General features: G+C 28.4%; 1 protein-coding gene across 1 annotated transcript in view; it reads left to right on the top strand.

Annotated features, from left to right (window-relative positions):
- LOC119682311 (putative sodium-coupled neutral amino acid transporter 11) overlaps positions 1–22,924 on the top strand; it is a 62,055-nt gene that overhangs the window by 33,201 nt on the left and 5,930 nt on the right. Inside the window, exons 3-7 of the mRNA XM_038095719.1 lie at positions 8,386–8,661; positions 9,165–9,279; positions 12,426–12,678; positions 14,658–14,728; positions 17,843–18,004. Of these exons, the coding sequence (XP_037951647.1) occupies positions 8,386–8,661; positions 9,165–9,279; positions 12,426–12,678; positions 14,658–14,728; positions 17,843–18,004 (877 nt within the window). The remainder of the gene's footprint in view (positions 1–8,385; positions 8,662–9,164; positions 9,280–12,425; positions 12,679–14,657; positions 14,729–17,842; positions 18,005–22,924) is intronic.

Here is a 22,924-nt window from a genome sequence, read left to right as displayed (position 1 = left end):
CCTCTATTGTTTAGATTTATTCTCTACTTTGTATCTAATGTTCCATCAGTTATTGCATTTGTCATTATTATCATCAAAAAAAAAAAAGAAAAAAAGATATAGCACATGTTTCCTCTTAGAAAATGGTAAAACCTTAGAACAATATAATTTATCATTTTATCTTAAATCAACAATATTAAAAACAACACCATATTGTGAAATTCATAACGCTATTTTAAGAAATGTTTTTGAAGCAATAGAACAAGTGTAGTATTTGAGTTGTATATTTATTTACAATATACATATTAAAAATTAATAAAAAATTGAATTTGAATGAAAGGGTTTTTGAGTAGTAGTGAATTATAAGAACAACAACAAAAAAATCCTTTTTTAACTAATTTAATTTTTTTATGATCTTACAACTGTTTTACGTATTGCTAAATAAACATCATTACTGGTCGTTATTAGTCTATAGCTAATTAATGGACTACAAGTATCAGGTTTACTTACTTACTTGCTTACGTGAGTCGTCCTTGGCAGCGTTGAGTAGCCTCTGCCAGTCAGCCCGATCAGTTATTTGCTGAGGCTTGGTACTTCCACCAAGCCATCCTCTACTGCGTTTTCCAACTGCGGGTACCGAACCAAACACCTTTCTAGCCGGAGCAGTGCCAGGTTTAAGCTGTTAAATTAGAAACAATGACTTCAGGTCTTTTAACAGAAAGACCCAAATTTATTTGTTGTGATTGACTTTAAAAATTTGATTTAATAACAACTTTAATATTTTTGTGGTTTACTGTAATTGATTTAGAATATCGCGTTGAGATTATTTTAGTCCTTGAATAAAAATCGCCTATAATATTAAAAATTGTTGCTAAAAACAGAAATTTTGATAAAAAAATTTCATTTTCTTTATGATTTGTGTTGATTTTTTTGAGGTCAAGAGAAAATCTATTCAAAGATTGTAGAGACTTTTCATAAAGTATTTATATTAACTTTTCGAATCTAAAGTTATACTTAAACTAGAGAGTAATTTTCTAAAGCATTAACCGATCGTAAACTTGTTATCTTAAAACATTGAATTTACTTAAACTACGGCTAAATTTAAGATTTTACGTAGCTCGAGTTTGTTTTAAAATAGTTTTAATATAAGAAACAATTTATATATAGAAGATATTGTAGGACGGTTTATTTTAAAATTGTATATTTTATTCAAAAAATTTATTTGTTTAGACAAAAGTTAGTGATATGGAAAATATAGAACTGTAAATAGATTCGTATAACTAATTTTGATTTTTCATAAATATTTACGCAACTTTTTTTTTATCATTATGAAGTCATCGTTTTATGTTATGGTTAGACTATGTTAGTGCTAACTGGGTAATTTTCTAAATGTGCGGCTTGTATATAAAATGACGATATGTCAGTCAATTGGTAACATATGTTTATTAGTACAATTCTATTGAAGTGATTTTTAAAAATTTTTATTTAACTGTAAATATTCAATTTATTTTGCAATGAACATTTTATTTTGAGATATCATTTGATTTATTGCTATACAAAAATGTTTTAGAAATTATTTTAACATTTTCCAATAAAAATTCTGAAATTGTAAAACTTCTGAAAACCACTTTATATTAAAGGCAATTCGTTATCAACACTTGAATATAAAAAATTTATTTCATTAGTCTAAAATTCCATTTCCAACCAAATCATTAGTTCGCCACGTTAAAGTCACGTACTTAGTGAAAACTGCAACAATTTGGTTTTCAGTTTCAATATTTTTGTTACTCATACGCAGAGTAGCCCGCAACAGGATTCATGGAAGTTTCGAACAAAATTTTTAAAACTATATAAATGGCTTTGAAGTGTACAATTTTCTAATATTGAAATGTGTTTCATGACCTTACATGGTATACATATTTTTGTAAATTTTCCGAGTTTTTTTCTTTTTAAATGGACACATAACAATGAAGGACACTTCACATGACATTGTGCCTAAAAGTTTCAATAAATTTTTGAATTGAAAACTGAAACTGACATCAGCTTTGACTGCTTTCAGATCCTTCATTCAACGCTGGTGCTTACATGAATGAAGAATAGGTATGTAAGTACGTGTGGTTTTATATATATATATGTACAACATTTAAATTTATTTAATGTGAAAAATATAACATAAATGATGAGTTAAATAAATGGGGTTGCTTATCACTCTCGTGTATCTCTGCTTCCCTGCATGAAACAATGTAATGAATGTCGAAAGCATAAGAAATCATCAAAATTTTATTCATAATTTCATAAAATGTCAACGTGTTTCCTTTTATGCTAAATTCCTGTAAGGGTGCATATTTTGATATGTGCACAGCTGTTTCTTATTCATATTGTATTATTGTATCCTTCATTTATCTCTGACTTGATAATGAAAGATTTTTATATAGCTGTGCGAACATAAAAATGAATTTTAAAATAAACTGTTTTTGTCTTTTTTTGCGTATAAATTGTTAGTCATAAAAGAAAGATTTATTACTTTTAGCTTTATTTGAATATATGAATATATTTAAAATGACATATGAGTGGATAATAAATGCGTTTATATTACTTAGAATAAAAAAGTAAATTATTATGAAAGTATATTTATTTGTTCTGAAGTTAATAATAAAAACTATAGTAAGCCATATTAAAATAAAACATCAGACTGTCGTTACCTGCCCACAATTATTTCTTTATTCAGCAATAATATGTACACCAGTTTATGTTATTGGTGGAAAAAACATGAAAATCGTAAAGGAAAATATCTTTAACAGAAATTGTTTAAAAAATCTGTGCATATATGTTAAGGGCATTCGAAAGACTAAACTTAAAGAATTATATTTTGGTCTACATTTTTTACAACAGAATTGATAAAATAAAGTGATATACCAGCAGATCTTGTAATAATACAACACTAATATGTAATCGTTTTGCTGATTGTATACTCGTATAAACTCACTTTCCACAGAATATGTTATTGTCGTACTGTAAGATCTTATTTAAAAGTACCTTTAACTTTAGTAAAGATTCGATATAATACGCCCATCAAGTCTTAAACGGCAATACAGTTAGCACATAAGCCAAAGTGTTAAGTTAAGATAATCCGAATAATCCAACTTAACTTGATGGATGTTGAGTACATTTAAAGAATTTATAACCAGAACGTTTTTAGAGGGTAAAATTATGTATTTATTTCTCTATTATTGTATTTCATTACATAGAATGCAATATTATGAATTGTGGCCTGAGCTGCAGTGAAGAACTGATCAATATCAAGATTTAAAAGATTTAGTTTATAGCATCGATATCATCCAATATATGCAGAATAAATTGCAGTACTTGTAGTAGGAAACGTGGCCCTATATACAAATAAAAAGTTTGTAGTCACCTGCTTTCATAATCACAAACGTCCTGATTGTCTCTACTCATGTCGCCCTGCGGTGAAGGGGTTAGAATATTCCTGAGGTAAGACATGCCGGTTGTAAGAGGCGACTAAAATCCCGGTATCACGCCGACACTTATGTAGGAAATGTGCATGGTCATAAGTGAGGTCTGCACTTGCGACACACGTCCAGAGGTGTAAATCCGGTACTATGGGGGTCAGCGGCCCGCAGGTTCGGCTGTAATGACCAGTTAAGGTAGGACTCGTAGTGGCTGTGGTTAATACCCAAACTTACGCGGGAAGAATGTTCAGTTAAATGGTTGCATTCGGCGTGGATTTGCGTATTCACCACAGGGTGCTACAACCCCATTTTGTAACAGAGGTTTGGGATAGGCCTCGCATTGTACCATCTCTTCATTTGGTACCGGCGGAATTACTAAGGTGACGCTTCGTATTTAGTTGTTGTGTTTTTGAACACCGTAGTGTTAGGCCTTCAGGACATTGAACGCTACGTAAAACAACATAGAAATCTAGTGTCTCTACTTACGACGGTTGTATTTAAAATTCAGAAAGCAAAATCCAAGGAAAGGATCTTTATCTTAACTGGAGTCGGAAAAATCTTACAAATTATGACATCTATTCTGTTACAAAGAAGACTGCAGATTTTATGTCCATATTCTTTGGTCGTGATAAAATACATTTTAAAAATTTTCTTTAATGTTGAGTAATATAAAAACTATTCGCGGTTGTTTTTCACTAGATGGTTTTGGTACACACATATCTGGCAACAGCAATCTGATTACACCAAGCGAACCCTTGGATTAAATCTTTTGAGAATGCAGTTGTCTAGTTTGTTGGAAAAAGTTATATTGATTTGAAAATGAGTTAAAATCTTAAGTTGAGAAGAAATTTGCTATGTGTTGCTGCATTACTTTAAAAAAGGGAAACTTCTGCAAAAACATACCCAAAAAAAATTATTGTGGCTAACGGTGAGGATACTAAAGTGGTAATACCTTATTCCGTTCCCGAAAAGCCCCTTCGCCTCTGGTCGCACAGTCACTTAAAAAGCCGATGAAATATTGTATATAAACACAAAAGTGACATAAAAATGGAGCTTAATGTACCGGCAGATTACTAAATTTTTATGTCATAGTTAACTTATTAATTATAATAACTTTCACTTTCTAACAACATAATTATTACCTTTTATTAATATTCCCTACTTTCATTGGCATTACTTTTATATACACAAGGACATAAATTTTGACATGATATTAAATAAAGTAGTAAGCACAGATTTTATTGCTTCATATTTCAATTACTACTTTAATCGTTCCTCTTACACTTTGTGTTCTTGGCAAAAGTTCCTTTGATAGCCTCCTGTATATTTTTATTAGATATTTTATTGCAATGAATTCCTTCCTTTGTATCCACTCTTTGCGTGATAATAAACAATGAAGACACTGACAATTTTCGGATGCCAGTCACGTGACAGTTGCGGAAGGAATTTGGTGGAGATATTTTTTCCTTTGCTTTTTCTATTGTGTGTATATATTTGTGATTAAAAAGGATCTAAGTTACTTGTTGTCATTGTCCTTGCTCTTGGTTATATTTTTAGAATTAATTGGTGTGAAGCAATTGATTAATGAAAGCGTAGCGTTTGCATTTCAAGGGTTTATTCAATTACCAACTTTGTGCAAACTTTTAAGGAATTCTTTTATATATTTCTAGTAACAATGGATTTTATTTTGCAATACCTATTGGCAAAATACTTGATAATGAAAGTTTTATTTTAACTTTTCAAGTGATTCATATGTTTTGTATTCAGAGTTTATTGATATTTTTGTTTGTTTCAATACAATTGTTTCTTAGATTTTTGTTGTTTTAAGTAATTTTCTAAAAAATATTTAAAACATTTGCAATTATTGACCTTAGCTGGAACTATTATTTTTTTTAAAATTTTGTAAGATTTGACATAGAAAGCATTTTTTTATATAAAAATTTATTAAATTTTTTTAAATTTAGTGAAGTGTACTTAAATTTATTAAAAAGTTGAGAATATGATTATTTATTTATTAATATGTGATTACATATTAATAAATTTAAATTAAAAAAAATGATGATTTCAACTATATTTTAGACTAATAATAATATAGCCTCATTATAAGATGCGATTTCTATTTCTTTTTCACACCGATTTGACAATATACCTTTTGCTCAAAAAGTACTCGGATTTTGTAAACAAAACACACAAATTTAAATTTTATTCCAAATTTATTTTATCTCCTTCAAAATATGCTTCTTCTGAAGCGATACACATATGCCAACGGTTATCCCAATCTTCCATACACTTTTCGCAGGCACGTGAAGGTATGGCTTTCAGTTCCTTCAGCGAATTGTCTTTTACCGATGCAATTGACTCAAAACGCTTACCATGAAGGGACAATTTGAGTTTCGGGAAGAGGAAAAAATCGCACGGATCCAGATCTGGCGAATATGGTGCCTGAGCGATGACAGTGGTGCCGTGTTTGATCAAAAAATCGCGTACAACAAGAATTTTCCATAGTAAAAATCGCTAAATGCACTTGAGGTAGTCTAACATTAACAGCTGCTGTAAGCAAACTAATTGACAGTTGGCGCTCAAATCTGTACCATACGACAAGAAAGTGTGCACCAATATAACCTATATACTTCTGAAAAAGGTCTATTACTTAAGGAGTAGTTAATAAACAACAAAATCCGTACTTTTTGAGCAGAAGGTATAGTAAATTTTAATATTTTAAACAACTTCTCTACTACTTTATATGCCGATGTAGTTAGTTCTCAAATGATCGTTTTCGAAGTTTATAATTGCAAAATTTATGTTGAATGCACTAATAAGAACTAATAATAGTTATAATGTAATAATAATAATAAGAACTAATAAAACATTATCTAAAGCCAACTGGTGTGTGCAATATTGTTGTAACGGCAAGTAGCGCCATATGAAATGATATCTCGAAAACTAATCTATACTGACGTAGAGCCCAGTGGATAATGTTGCTCGAAATTGCCGTTTTTTTAGATACATTGTGAAATTTATGTCAATGGGAAATGAGAATCGTGACATTTATTCATTATTTGAAGAAATGTACTGAAATATCTTCTTAAACAATTGAAGAAATTGAACATCATACTGTGTTTACGCTCATCGCATATATATGCATCCAAATCCACTGGCTACACACCTGATGTACCCTTCCAACACTTTTTCAAGGGTAAAAAGAAAAACATCGATAGACGTTTTAAATATGTATATGTAGGTCATACACTTCTATTTTAATTATATATGGATATGTCACTGGACATAGTCCATACGTGCCTTTCTTTTTTAGATCGTAATAACTATTATTACGATTCATGTTAATATATATTACTTATTTTCATTCATACCTGACAGATTGTAATAAAATAAATGGATTAAAAAAAGTACTGTGATTAAATTTATTGCAAATAAAGGGAATAAAGGTTTAAAAGTTTTAAATATTGAAGATGTAGCAGTTTCTTTTAAAATAATAATTCATATGTGGGCTGTTTTCAAACTTTTAAAATAAGTTTTAAACTTTTCATATGAAATACGTCCGAAAAATACATGAATACCAAAAAATATCGCAGAAATAAATGAACATAGGTTTACAATATCGTTACTTTACTAAGACTGATAGTTTTAGAAACATTATTTTAAGTAAGGTGACGATATTTTATGTAAAATTTTGGGTTTCAAAAACCTATGTGCAGAACTGGTGTTGTATTCGTCCAAAAATTCATTCAAATAAGACCTAATCAACAACATCGGTAGTGTTTTAAAAGGTATAAAGAAAAGTGAATCAAAACAATGAGTTCCAAAGCGAGTATCAGTCCTAAAATCAGTTAAGTTGTTATCATTAGTTTTTGTGATTGATTTTTGCATGAGTTTTTGTTTATAGATTATGTTTAAGATCGTGATATAATATACCCACATTATTATTGCACCCTTCTCTACCTATGCGAGACAAATATTCGTCAAAAAGGACAGAGCTTACATAACAAAAAATAAAGACAATAAATCATCTTAACCAACTTGAAAACACTTCCATAAATTAATGAATCAAAGCAGTAACTGTTTATTTTCACTCTTCAGGGCATTTTTTATAAAAACCAAGTTCTATCCAACAGTAATGCTGGTACGCTGGTATCGTTTTGCTGACTTTCCTTAAAACTACTGCAGAGAAGAAACTCATTCATTAAAGGAAGGTTACATTAAGTAAATTTAACTGAAATATATTAAATCTCGTGGTTTTAAGTTAATTTTATGCAAGTTTCGTATTTGATTAAAAATAATTTAAAATTTTTATACTGTTTAAAATCATTTTTAAAATAATTATGCTGTTATTGTGCAGTCATGATAATGTATTATAATTTGAACAAAAATAAATTTTTTTTTCACTGAATAAAAAGCATCTCATTTTAATTGCATTAAAAATTTTGTAGCTGAAATTGAAACTGAAAGGCAATTAATCTCATTTATCATTAAAACATGAGTATGAATTGCATTTTTATACCTTTCATTTGTGGTAATAAAAAAGATTTAGTGCAGTCAATCAAATATTTAAGCCCTTTTGCTTTTCATAATAAAAACTGTTTCAATTTTAATAGTTAAGAGAATTGCACTGATCAATTAACTAAAGAAAGAGTTTACTGGAAAAATAAAAATCGTACTTAATGCAAGATTTGTGTCTGCTAATAATTCGTTATATATTTGCATATTGTCTCGTATACACCAAAGTAAGATATATGAAAGTTTAAGTTTTTCAAATTTTAAATTATGGATGTATTCCTCAATATGATAATTAATGTATTTTCATTCGATATTTCCTTCCATATCAGCAATTGGTTTTATCAGTTTCGGCAATTTTGTCATTTTCCAATTACCTACAAATTGTTCACCTTTGTCTCATTTTTCACTTTAAATTTTGCAGAGTGACCATCAACAGCATCGTCCACATCAACAGCAGCAACAATCACAGCTTCAACAACAACCACAACAAACCGGACAACAACAACAGCAGCATCCTAATGCAGAACTAAGTGACTCATTGTCATCATTGCCTCAAGCGTCCTTCAACTACATCAATTCAATTGTTGGTAGTGGAGTGATTGGCATTCCGTACGCCTTTCATCGTGCAGGTTTTGGCTTGGGACTGTTGCTTCTCATATTAGTTGCCTACATCACCGACTATTCACTTATACTAATGGTATGTATGAAAATCCTTATATGCACCTAGAATAGCAATCCCAGCAAGCCACTTATATTCGAATTTTTGAGATTTTTATCAATCTCAAAAGCAACTACCATACATATACCTATTCAAATTTACATATATGGTCGATTGTCATGTGCCATTATTGTAGTAAACTTAATGGATAAAATTCAAATTTAGTACATAATTTAAAATTTGTTAATCGTGGTTGAAAATTTATTCATACAATATAATGGATTAGCTCATACGCATAAATTACATTTAAAGCACTGCATACGCACCAAATACTTAAGTCTTTCTGGTAGTGGAGAAAGTATAGTTGAAAGTTGTGTTGGAAATATATAAGATTTTCTTCCGATAAAATTTGATAATATATTCGGTTTCAAAATTCTATTAACGTAAGAAAAAATTTTTTGTAATTTTCTTTTTAATTTATAACTATGTCTAAATTGAAGATAAAAGAGTTCTTCAATGCATATCCATAATTATAATTTCAGGTGAGATGTGGTCATATATGCGGTCGCTTCAGTTATCCAGGCATAATGGAGGCAGCCTATGGAAAGTATGGTTATTATTTGTTGTCATTGCTGCAGTTTATGTATCCATTTTTAGGTAGGTATAAAACCAATATAAATATACACATATAATGTTTTGGTATTGATAATATATATTTTATAATGAATACTGTATTTATTTGATACCAATCTCATGTTTATGATATAGCACAATAATATGTTGTAAATAATATGTACTAATTGTAATAGTGACAAGCAAATATTACTGTTCTTTTAAAGATATTTAAATGTATATATATAGTATGTATGTGCACATGTATTTTAAACCCAAGAAAACTAGCAAGGAGCGAAGGTAGAGAATTACAATAGATTTAATAATAGCAATATTATATCAAGACCATTAAAATAAACAATAAACAATAATTATTTTAAAATTCATGTAATGGTCCTGAGGTTTTGTTAGCTTACATTTATTATGTACTATTAAATTTAAAACGTTGTGTAAGGAAACAGCTCATAAATAACTATCAATGTGTTCCATTGTAAAATTTAATCATTTTAATTATATATGTAAGCACCAATAACAAAAAGATATTAAATAAATAATTTCATACATATTATGTATTAGTGAACTTCACATTGAATCAAATTTCTGCAAATTTATGAAAGGCATTTAATGTCTTTTTATAATTAAGTCTCTGATCCGGAACATCGATTATATGTATCACTTCAAGAGTTAATCATTGTTGGTAATTTGGTTTACTGTTTATGATCTATGCTCCATTGCAATTTGATGTATAATTCATTGCTGCACAATGAGTAGTTTTTTTTGATTCTCATAAGCTGAAGGGGTTTTTATATCATTACCAGTGATACTTGTTCTTGCACACGTTGGACCTATTTCCTTTACATAAGAACAGGTGTATTAAATTGTGATTATTCAATTTATAAATTATTGTTTTTGTTTATTTCAAAAAGTTTTATGTAAATGTGTTTTTAGCTTTAAGAGTTAATCAATGCGATTATCTATAATAACAGATAGAATTTTTGATGTTTTCGGAGCAACTGAAAATGTATGCCATTAGGATTTATATGATGATCATCATCATATAAATCATTTACACGCTTTTTTAGTAAGCAATAGATAGTCTTTTTAGCATAGTTGTTCTAGAACAGAATATCAATAGAAGTTTTTTTATTTTCATATTAAAAAAATTAATCACTGATGTCAAATATAAGTTCAAACAAGTGTAGAACTGAGGTCTAAACAAGATGGCAACGATGTTGGGATTTAAAATTATTGCATCTATTGGTTCTGAGTTTTCGTCACAATTTTCTTTTTATTTTTTATTGTATACAATCCGTATTGCATTAAGATAACCTAGTGTGACAAATTTCTTTTTTTGTTGTGAATTTAATGAATTTATATATATTTTCTGTATACTATCAATAGTATCCATTATATTATACTACATTACATAAATATTAATAAATTTCACATTTTATTAATTATAAAAATGTAAATAATAAAATTTCGAATAATAATAAAAAAGTTTAGTAAAACATTTACTTTGCCATTTAAGTTATGAGCCCATCTTAGCTGACATCAGTAGTTTCCGCTAGTGAACCCAACACATTCCTACCTGAAGTACTTTCTTCCACTCGCGCTACTTGACCAAAATGGTAAAGCTGTTAAAGTTTTATTTTTTGAACTATGTCAATGTCGCGATATAGCTCATAACTCATCGTTCCATTTAATTCGATACTTGTTGCCAACTCGTAAGTGGCCCTAGATCTTCCAATGCTTTAGTTGGAAAACTTTAAGAAGCTTTTAGAAAGCTTTAGAAAAGGCTTTATTTCTCAATTGTCTATTTAGCCCTTTTCGACGTTTACGCTGGTTCCCACATAAACAAAGTCGTTCGTTACTTCAAATTTATAGTTGCCAATAGTGTCGTGGATCCCAAGACGCTCATGATATTTGCTTGTTGACGGAATGTACTTTGTCTTGTCCTCACTTATAACCAAATCCATTTGATTCGTTTGTTTTTCTAAGTTGGAAAGCTTCAATTAGTTTTCTATAAAACTTCTATAATGCAAGTTCGATACGCTAACTCTATTTTTAATTAAATACAGTCAAACTTCCACAATTTGAACTTCTATAACTTGAATTTTTTATAACTCGAACCAAATAGAGTGCAAGAGGGTTTAGAGAGTAAATTACATATAATTACAAAAAAATTCTTTAACTCGAAGTCTCCATTATTCGAACCTTTTCATTCCAAAATAGTACTTCGAGTTATGGAAGTTTGACTGTAAATATAAATAACTCAACATTTTGAATACAGAATGGATTCTCTACTCCCTTCATTCGCCTTCTGTGTGACACTATTCATTAGTAAAATTCACTAGCGAATAGTATCAGTTAATTGATGATAGATAGATAAGTTCCAATTAAAAATAACTCCTTGTATTTGCCATAATGTTCACATTAAACTTTAAGAGTATATATTGTTAAAACCCTGAAGTTACTTTTAAGGCATTGCAAAATACAATTTCAAGAAATTTCATTTTAAAATTTGTATATAAAACGAATCGATAAAGCAATATTTCTAGAAACTAAAAATACCATTGGCCATAAAATTATTTTGGGGTATGTAAATTTTTGGTTTAACTTGAGTACATTTAGGCATTTAATAATTGCTGCTTTCCCCCCTAACAATTATGAAATCGTCACTTAGTGTAATTAGCAAGATTTCCCTATATTCGAGGACGATAGTTATTAAGTCCAAAAGTGTAGTTAGCGCATGTTTATGCAGTTTTGTATTGTAGTGCAGTGTAAAAATCAAGGCTCCCTCGTAAGTTAACTAAATTAAATGTTTTCGTGAAAAACACATTTGCTTACCGGAAGCAATTATGTGTTTACTTGCTTTAGTACATAAAAAAGGAGCTAAGATTTTTAAATTCCCTTAATGGGTTGTTCCTACACGAAACAATAAAGTTATAATTATTTCTGTTTTGTTTTTTTTGTTTTTTGTGTTGTGTGATGTGTGTGCGCATATGTGTGAATGTGTGACTAATTACACAAGATTCATTATGAAATGTGTTTTCCCAAAAACTTGCTTGGTGAACCTGCCCGAAAGTTTGCAGTCACTGAGTATAAAATTACTGTTTTTGTCTAAACGTATATTTTACAATCAGACTTCCTTTAATAAAATTTAAGTTTCTTCTTCATTTATATTTCAGCCATGATATCGTACAATGTGGTCGTCGGTGATACGCTATCTAAAGTGCTAGTGCGATTTTTTCCCTCGTGGGGCACATCAATGGGCGCCGTTCGACTGGGTGTGGTGTTCTTCGTAACGATTGGTGTGGTGGTACCGCTTTGCTTGTACAAGAACGTTTCGCGTCTGGCCAGAGCGAGTTTTATTAGCTTAGCATGTGTGGTCTTTATACTGTTTGCCGTGATTTTGAAGCTTATGTCAGGTGATTACAAAGTGTAAGTATCCAATGGATTTCATTTTGCACTACACACATTTATCCCCCAACAGCCAAACAATCAAACATCCAAACAAACAAACAAACAAATGCAGTTGCCGTGCCATAAGGCGCACAATTTAGTATTTAACGAGGCATTTTCACAAATTAAACAGTAAATGCCATTAATTATAAGGTCCTTTTTTGCGCTAAGCTCTTATGTATGTGCTTGGTGCTTGTTAAGTGCATGTGTATATGTTTAGCTGCTAGCAAATCGCTGTAACACCGCTCGCAGGCATTATCGGAACCACATTGCCTCGTTTTGTTGGAAATTTCATTTTAAATATACGCAATTAAGTTTTATCGCTTATGCCAATTTAAATGATCCGATTTAAAATTATTTCCCTTTACATTACAATTTTGTTTCATATATTTTATATACATTATTTATTTTGAAATTTTTTTTTATAAAAATTAGATAAATGCAAATTATTAATAATTTAAGGTGAAACGTTTTTAATGAAATTAGCAAAACAGTAGTTCAATTATTGGCACGTTTTGTTCTCCGGGTGTGCTATAAATAACATTTTAATTGTCCTAAAAAGTAGTACTCCAATAAATTAATGTTGGTTTCAGTAGGAATCTATAAGTGCTAGTACTTTAATTACTGAAATAATAGTAATTCCATAGAAAAGCTGTGACTGTAAGTCATTAATATTTTGTTACAATTCAAGTGTTACTACAACCTCACTTTCCCAAATTATTGCTATAAATTACCAACTTCGATTAGGTCACCATCAAGGATGTTTTTAAATATTAATGCAGAATGTTACTACAGCAAGCATTTCGAATAAGAGACGACAATTACAAATTTTTTATGGGCTCATAAAAAAAACAAGACCCACCTGAGTATGTAGTTGAAGGTGAAATACTGAGAAATTCATATTGGAAAATGAAGAATTTTTTTACGAGAGATATTTTAATATACATACCTATTACAAATTTAATAATGATGAAAAAAGATTCATATTTATAAAAACTTTTCATACTGTAACAAAAAACTTGAAATGAGCTGTAAAATGCAACTTATTAAGTGGCTTACCCTTTTAAAGAATTTCAACTTTCCGATTTTAATGTTTTTATTCATTAAAATAAAAATAAAAATAAAAATAAAAAAAATATCTGAAATTTTAATCATTTTATAAAGGAGCGCAAATCGCTTCTGTGTAGCCAATATATTTTTGCGCGCTGCAATAAAAGTTTATCCTTTAATCCACAACAATGTTGCAGTTGCCAAAAAGCACCAATGCAGCGCAAATCAACGTGGAACCGTGAAATTTAGTGCTGCTCTCGTTTGCATTTACAACATTTTATTACCGCACCCTTGAGATGTAAAAGGTTATTGTTGCTCACTTACCCTGTCTTATAGACCAAACAAGGAACTGTTGCTTTTATTACTGCCAATTTTTTGCGCTTCTTTAAGGAAAAACTCAACAAAAAAAAAAAAAAATGCGGTAGAAAAACAGATGTTGTCGGTTAATTTAGCTGCGGTGAAGCGAGGGAGCTGTAAAACGGCACTTAAAATGTAACACAATTTACGCTATATATAGCTTTATAACGTATACGGTATACCAGCGTTGTTATACACAGTTAACAATAACAAACGACAGCAGACTTACAATAAGGACGCATCTTCATATTCAGCAGGATTCGCATAATTTATAAATAATTTTCAAATTTGCATTCCTTTCCATGCAAGTGAGGAAAGCACTCTTTAAGGAATTCGCAAACGCTTAAGCAGACAGAACACATTTTAACATTTAGTGTTGAAGTAAATTGTTACTTTGAAAAATTGCAATAATAAAAATCAGTTTAGCATATTTATATACATAATTTGTATCTGAAGAATAAAAGAATAAAAAATTTCAATTTTTTGCGAACATAAAAAGTTATTGTCCTCGTGCATTTCAAATAAAACTGATAATCTCTTTTTCGTAACAGAACTGATACAGCGGATTCCTGGAGATTTGCAAATGTCGATGTTATTCCCGCAACGGGTATAATGGTTTTTGGTAAGTAGCAATCAATTATGTATATGGAGTAGATATGTATAATAAAAAATAATATAAGAAAATTAATTTTTATGAATATTTTTGTGAAAATTCTCTAAGATATATGAATAAGTAGCAATCATAAGAGTCGATATTCCTCAAATTTTGCAAGATAACTAAAAATTGATCAAAGGATTCGTATTGAAGCAACATTTTAATATAAAAAGTTATTCTTAAATAATTTAATTAATTTAATAATATGTGCAATAAAAAATAATAGAGGAAAATTAATTTTTATGAATACCTTTTTGCAATCTTAATAGTCGATATCCTGAAAATTTTGCAAGATAAATAAAAATTGATCAAAAGTTTTGAATTGAAACAATATTTTAATATAAAAAGTTATTCTTAAATAATTAAATTAATTTAATAATATGTGTAAAAAAAAATAATATAAGAAAATTAATTTTTATGTATATTTTTTTGAAAGTCCTCTAAGATATGTGAATAAGTAGCAATCTTAAAAGTCGATATCTTGAAAATTTTGCAAGATAACTAAAAATTGATCAAAGGTTTTGAATTGAAGCAATATTATAATATAAAAAGTTATTTTTAAATAATTTAATTAATTTAATGATATGTGTAATAAAATATAATAGAGGAAAATTAATTTTTATGAATACTTTTTTGCAATCTTAATAATCGATATCCTGAAAATTTTGCAAGATAAATAAAAATTGATCAAAGGTTTTGAATTGAAGCAATATTTTAATATAAAAAGTTATTTTTAATTAATTTAATTAATTTAATAATATGTGTAATAAAAAATAATATAAGGAAATTAATTTTTATGTATATTTTTTTGAAAGTCTTCTAAGATATGTGAATAAGTAGCAATCTTAATAGTCGATATCCCTAAAATTTTGCAAGATAACTAAAAATTGATCAAAGGTTTTGAATTGAAGCAATATTTTAATATAAAAAGTTATTTTTAATTAAAAAAATTTTTAGACTGGCTCTGAATATTGTTCAATATATATTTTTAGTGCTCTTGGGAAATATTTTAAGAATTAGAAGTGCGTATATAGGCCTACAATTTTATTACTGCAAAGATTTATTTTTAAACAAATAATTTTTTGAACCGAAATAGTTGTTCCGAAGTTTTGTAAAATATTGATTTTCAGTATTTTTAGTAAGTATTTGAAGTTTTAAATGTCAGTATATAGTTTTTCGTTTACAAGTGCTAATAAACTAGATGTGCTTAAATTTGAAAAGTGCAACCTCATATTACCAAGTATTACTAATTTAACACATGAATTTAAGATGCTAATTAGAACAGTTTGTAGTCCTGATACCTGCAATCCAATATTTAATATACGGTTTCTTGAAATTTTTTTTCAATTTATTTTTTATCTAAAAAATGGCTCTACTAATTTGATTAGAAGAACGATTTTTCAATGGCTTTTTACTGTACACTTTACGTGTTCTTATATTGTGAAAACTAGAAATGTACCGAACATCTTGCACATTTATGGTATTTCTTTTTATTGAAAAAAAAAAAATTAATTTGAGACATCGACTTAAGCGAATAATGTTGGATAGAAAATCTAAAGAGTCTAAATTCAGGATATTCTTGGAAAATACGAGAAAATGCTTTATAGTTGCTACAGAAAAATCAATATAAAAAACATTTAAATAGCTCAACAATTGCTTTAGATGAAGTAAATGTATTACACATCCCAACTGGTTTCCTATGATTTATATTTAATATCTCAACCCATTAAGAATGATCTCACACTAAATGAACATTCTTACCCTATTTATCCTGTATGAATATTACTATTATTTTTTTTTTTAAACTAGTATCGTGAATAACCCCAGTAAGAGACTTACCTTATTCCGAGTTGCAAGTACATGTAGCAGCTTATAACACTCGCAGACCTGTTTTGACTTGAATGACCAAGAAGTAAGTGCTTTAGGAACAACCTGACTAATGGAAACATTTTATTGGATCTCATTTTTTCTATATCTCTAGTTGTTTATGATGTATTCTTTCTTACTATATCTTACTAATTTATCTATATCTCAATCTCTTCAGAGTGCTCACAAAAAAGTTAATATTATCACCCTATTATTGTGATATTTTTTGGATTAGGTGGGTATTGGGCAAAAACTTATTGTGGGAGCGCAGTTCATATTTACTCCGACGACTTTTTCGTTGTCTAAATTAATATATATATGTATGCAAAACTTCAAATTAATAAAAGAACAATAACATAAATAAACCTTATATCATTATAATTATTATCATTAAACGGCAGAAAGCACTGCAAAGTTATTAGTTCTTTTGTACATAACCTTGATCGTTAACCCTGTATATTGGATCAAGTTAAATGGGGTTTGTTGTCCATTTCATAAAAACTTCAGACATCTGTGTCATAGAGCCCAACTGGTTTCTGTGATGCAAAAGGTTGCAGTGACCAGTAAAATTATCAGATAAAGTCATCAAGTCTATTCGTGTTAGCGAAAGTATTTTACTTGGACGTTTACCTTGACGTTGGCCTACCCTATCAATTCGATGGTCTTTAAAATTTTTATCTCATCCCATTTTCTGTTGCGGTCTTTTAAGTAGCATTTTGTGAGTTCATTACCAATTGACTTGAAATCATAATGTCTTTCTGTGTGCCCTTTATTAAAATAAAATTGCTTTCTTATAGAAACTGTAATTTTTTCGATATGTTTCAGCAATGGACAATATATCTTTCCATTCACCTTTTGTATGTGTTTCGATATTATATCTAATAAACTGTATGACTCGTTTCGTGATGTCAGTTAATACAACATATTGGTATATGGACCAATATTTTTTGAGTCTTCGTGATTTTTCGTTATTGCAACTATAAGTCCTCTCTAAATTTATTTTTATTTTCAAATTTCTTATTAGTGTTATTAATTTTAAGGATTGCGTTACTATTCTAAAAAAAACATAATATTAAATGATTCTTCAAAGAAAAATTTATTATAAAATATATTTCCAAATATATAACTTATACGAGTATATTAAATATTATATTTTAAAATTCTCTTAAATATTACTTAACATTTTTTAACAGATTATTTTTTATGGAATTTCAGCATTTATGTGTCATCACAATACTTTTCTTGTATATCAATCCATGCGTGATGCAACTATGGAACGTTGGGAAAAGGTTACTCACGTTTCAATTGGTTTTGCATGGACAGTAGCAGCACTTTTTGGAATTGCAGGATATTCAACATTTCGTGCTCTATCTCAAGGTAAAAAAATATGGAAAGATTATTGTGTGGTTGCACATTGAGTATGCATGGAGGTAAAGCATTTGTAATGCTGTAAGACTCCGGCATTTAAAAAGGAGATTATTGATACCATACAGTATTTTGTTGAAAATGCAGTTATTTTAAGTTGTTGCAGCTGAAGTAATAAAAGTATTTATATTTCGTAAAAAAGCAGAAGGATTTCCTTCTCAAGATAAGTGAATAAAATTTGCAAATTATTCTCTGACTCGATATAAAAAATAAATGTGCATTGAAAGCAAAATCTCTGTTATGATGGATTGAAATGATACTATAAATTTTTAATAATATAGTCATATAATTTGAGAATATATTGTTTCTATTGGTTTATATTATTATAAATTATTGGTGATAATATTTATGTAATATTTTATTTAGCTATATGCGTTAGAGAGACTGCCATAGGTTTTGACTTACAGAAATCGCAGGCATCAATTAATGAACATTTGTGACTTGTCTAAAAACTAATAATGTTAATGAATAGTTTATAAAAACATACACTAATAAAAAAATTCGTCATTTATTTCTAAAATTATTATATTACAGAAATATTATTAAAATACTAAACAATATTAGATATTTATTTAGATAAAGTTATTGCATAGAAATATATATAAAGTTAGGTTAATAACATAACACTTTGTATTGAGAGTTGAGAACGTAACTGAATTGACTCTATTTATAATTAAAAAACTTCACTTATTTAATTATAATTAAAAAACTTTATATATTGACTCATTACAAAAGGTGATTTCTACAGTTAACAAAAGTAATATTAAAATGATTTATCACATTTGTTTACTTCTAACATAATATAACGTTTTGAGTGAATTGAACGAATATGGAACGAGTATTTTGGATAATCGACTGTAATATTCTTCAGGAATTTACGGTATTCTAAAACTATAAGTATTTTGACTTATGTTTGATGAAAACTATGTTTTGAGGTGGTCAAGGATTCGGTTGCACATACTAGTCATGGACGACACTACTAAATAAACAACCGTAAACTATTATTTAATTGACTGTTTGTTAGTCAATTAAAACCTTTCGGTAATCCTATTAACATAAAAAATCTTAATATTAATTCTTTGATTGGTATTGATTTCTACCTCCAAATTATAAGCAAATTTTGTTAAATTTCATGAACATAATCTATGTATTTTACCGATATTTTTAATAAGATAGCTTCAAGCAAAGCCATCTTCAACGTGTTTTTAAAAATTGCCATGAACTTTTGAAAGTACTATATATAAAATATATACTCGTATATAATATAAACAATATATTTATCTATATATATACAATGCTTCTATTTTACTCAGTTGTTCATTAAAAAATCATTATAGACTAAATATTAACTCATTAGTTCCGAGTTCGATTCCCGAGTCTCAAGAATAGTTATTTACGAATAATTAAAAATACAAGAATTATTTCCAAGACCACAGATGATGGGTATTTGGTAATACTCGAAACAGCTAAAAATTCAATTAATGAAAATAATATGACAAATAAAGTTTTTGTTGTTGTAGTTCACTACTGTTCGAAAAAACCTCTTTAACTCATTATAGAAATTATTTATTATTTGAAATGAGATATTGTTTTTAGAGTGCTTTTTTTATAAATTAATGTTATTAGAGTACTTTTTTATGTTATACTTGGAACTTATATGTTCGATAGACTATTTTATCTCTAAAATTTTTTAACTGTAAAATTTAAATCTGTTTATAAACTATTGTTTATAAAAACTTGAATAGTTTTTAGTGTTTGTTATTTGAACAATTTAGTGTTTTCTATTTAGTTTTAAATGGCAAATAAAAGTTGAATGTTAAATATCAAATAAAAATAATTGAGAATTGAAAAAACAACTAAAAACGTTTATCTTTGTCATTTAAAAGTTATTAAAGTTATGAAATCAGGAATGAAATAGTTTTAATGGAGCAGTTTGTAAATGCATAAATTAAATCGATTTTTATTATTGTTATATATATTTTCGTTATTAACAAAAGGAAATTTACTCGTAAAATTCATAGCAGCAAATTTTAAAACTTCTGAAATAATGCCATGATAAGAATAATGTTATTCTGTGGTACATCAAAAACTGAAATTTGCATAGAAACTAACATTTGTCACAACAAATAAAATTTATAAAAGTTAAAGCATTGAAATTCATTGAAAAAATAGATGCCCACCCCAGCAGAATGTCAGATTCCAAAAACGCATATTTTTATTTAACAACAATTATGACGTGGAATTTCAGACACTAAAAAAATATATTAGATATATAAGCTTCATAAACAAAAATCGCCTCATATCCTAACTAAACCTCCCACATTTTTACAAATAAAATTAAGTAGAGATATTTTTTGACAACAATCCAAGGAAAACATGCATAACTTAAAGCATTTTTCTAATATTGTCCTTCAGTTTTAAGATTTTGATATATGGAAAATGCATATATAATATGCATAATACTTTTAAGTGACATTTCGGTGATCCTGTTGAGCATCGATAATATTTTTTTTTTTTAAATCCACTTATTTTATTACAATCTGTGAGGTATGAATGACAATAATATAATATGAATGATACAATAATATATATTAACATGAATCGTAATAATAGTTGTTACGATCTAAAAAAGAAAGGCACTTATGGACTATGTCCAGTGACATATCCATATATAATAAAAATAGAAGTGTGTGACCTACATATACATATCTAAAATGTCTCTCGATGTTTTCCTTCTCAGCCTTGTAAAAGTGTTGGAAGGGAACATCAGGTGTGTAACCAGCGGGTTTGGGTGCATATATGTGATGGGCGTAATTCTTTAAAATACTAGCTATTTCTTCCTTGATTGTCCGAACATGTAATTGTTTATGCAGCTGTTCATCCGAAGTGCATTTGTGATCATAAGTAGTGTTTTAGATTGAAAACGCTGGATAATTGCCAGGTTTTAATCTGCTGCAGTACCCCATAATTGGGCCCATAACTCCATACAGGTTTAAGTACAGATTTGTATAAAAGCAGCATCGACAATATGAATCAATGTCCAATGAGCAAATATTTTATGTCTATTAATAAGAATACAAACTAGAGTCTTAACTTTAAACTAAATGAATAAAATTTTGAATATTTGGCAGAATGACCTAAGTCGTTTGATTTCAAGTATATAAATTAATAAATTGTAATTGATTCCTATTTGAAAACATTTGTAGTAATAGTGTGATTTGATCTAGATATCTGATTCGAATAAGTAATACTAGATATTTCTGTTAAATTTTATTTAAATTTTTTCATATTTGGATATAATTGCAATACAAATTAATGATTCATATATTATTTTTTGGCAATAGTTATATATAACACATATCACTTACTATACATTGCAGGGCTATTCAAAGCATGGCCCATAGGCCTCATACAGTCCGCAGCTAATATTTATGCGGCCCGTGACATGTTTCTCATCTACCACAATTAGGCATATTCTTCTTTGTTATATTTTAGTAACATCACATTATTTTGTTTTTATGATATCTCAAATTAATTAAAATGTTTTAAAAAATTAATTTACTTTACGTTAATTTACGTCAGGGCTGTCCAAAGCAGGAGCGCGGGCCGTATGTGGCCCGTGGTCGTGGCGTGGCATGTTTGTGCGGCCCGCGATATGTTTTCAATCTACTACAATTACGAAAATTTTCTTTTGGTGTACTGTTACTACATTATACTTTTTTATGGTATACCAAATAAATGAATTTAAATTGATTTATTAATAAAACTAAATTTAAATTATAACCGTATTTTTATTTTTATCGAAAACAACTATGAACGTATGTATTTGTTTCTGCGACTCTTCAATCTGTATAGTGATTTGTATTGGCCCGCGATCGCATCTGGTCTGGACAGCCCTGATATACTTAATTGACAAAAACTTTAGTATATATTTCTTTATACTGCTGGTTCAAGAAACTCGTATCCAGTGCCGTAAGTCATTACATTAAAAATTAAATATTTCTCGTATGACAATAACTAATATTGATAATGCTAATAGTGAAAGAATTGTAAAAGATAAATTAATAAAGAATTAATTAAACTAAATTTATCAGAAAAATGTATTTATTATTAGCTGCCGTCACATTACAAAAACACTCTTTTTGGTGCAATTTAAAGCCGTTTTCCATTGGTGAATCTGGGGTTACTTTTTTAATCGAAATTTATTTTTATTGCAATTTTTATTGTTGATAGGTAAATCTAGAGCGCAATGTAAACACTTGAGATTAATTTATAATACTCCAGAATAGCAAGATTACTCTGAAATTAACAACTGTTTTATATGATTTGACAAACAGTGATTTGATACATATATCTAATGTATTTCTAATGTATTGCAACTAAAGATCTGGTGATATTATTAAGTCACATTTCTTTAAAAATGAAGAAAATTTAAATATCATCGTCAATAGCATCCATAGTTTTTCCATATTTAAAAGTACATGAACATGTTCTGGGAGGCCTTTGCGGAGTGAATGCTAGTACTCCATACCAGAATTTTATGGTAATAACTGCTTAAATAAAAGTATATATAAAAGTGCACAGTGTTCAAATTTCAAAAAACTTTAATTTGAGACCTGTTCGTTCTTTTTTGAACCATATTTTTTTTTATATATTGTAATTATCTTTCAACCAATTTTTATATCTTAAAAAAAATGCGTTCTGATTAGACCATTTTTGTAAAGCCTTTGATATATAGGTATATAATTACCTTAAACAAAAATCATATTCTATAGCATTTTAATGTATTTGACATACTGGTTACAGAGTCAAGACACCACAAATAATTCTGATTTCATACTATAAAGATTAAAATGAGCTATAGCAGCTGTA

This window comes from Teleopsis dalmanni, chromosome 2, assembly GCF_002237135.1.
Source record: "Teleopsis dalmanni isolate 2A chromosome 2, ASM223713v2, whole genome shotgun sequence".
NCBI classification, from domain to species: domain Eukaryota; kingdom Metazoa; phylum Arthropoda; class Insecta; order Diptera; family Diopsidae; genus Teleopsis; species Teleopsis dalmanni.
The sequence above is the reverse complement of the archived record's forward strand: the minus strand, read 5'-3'. Positions and strand labels throughout refer to the sequence as shown.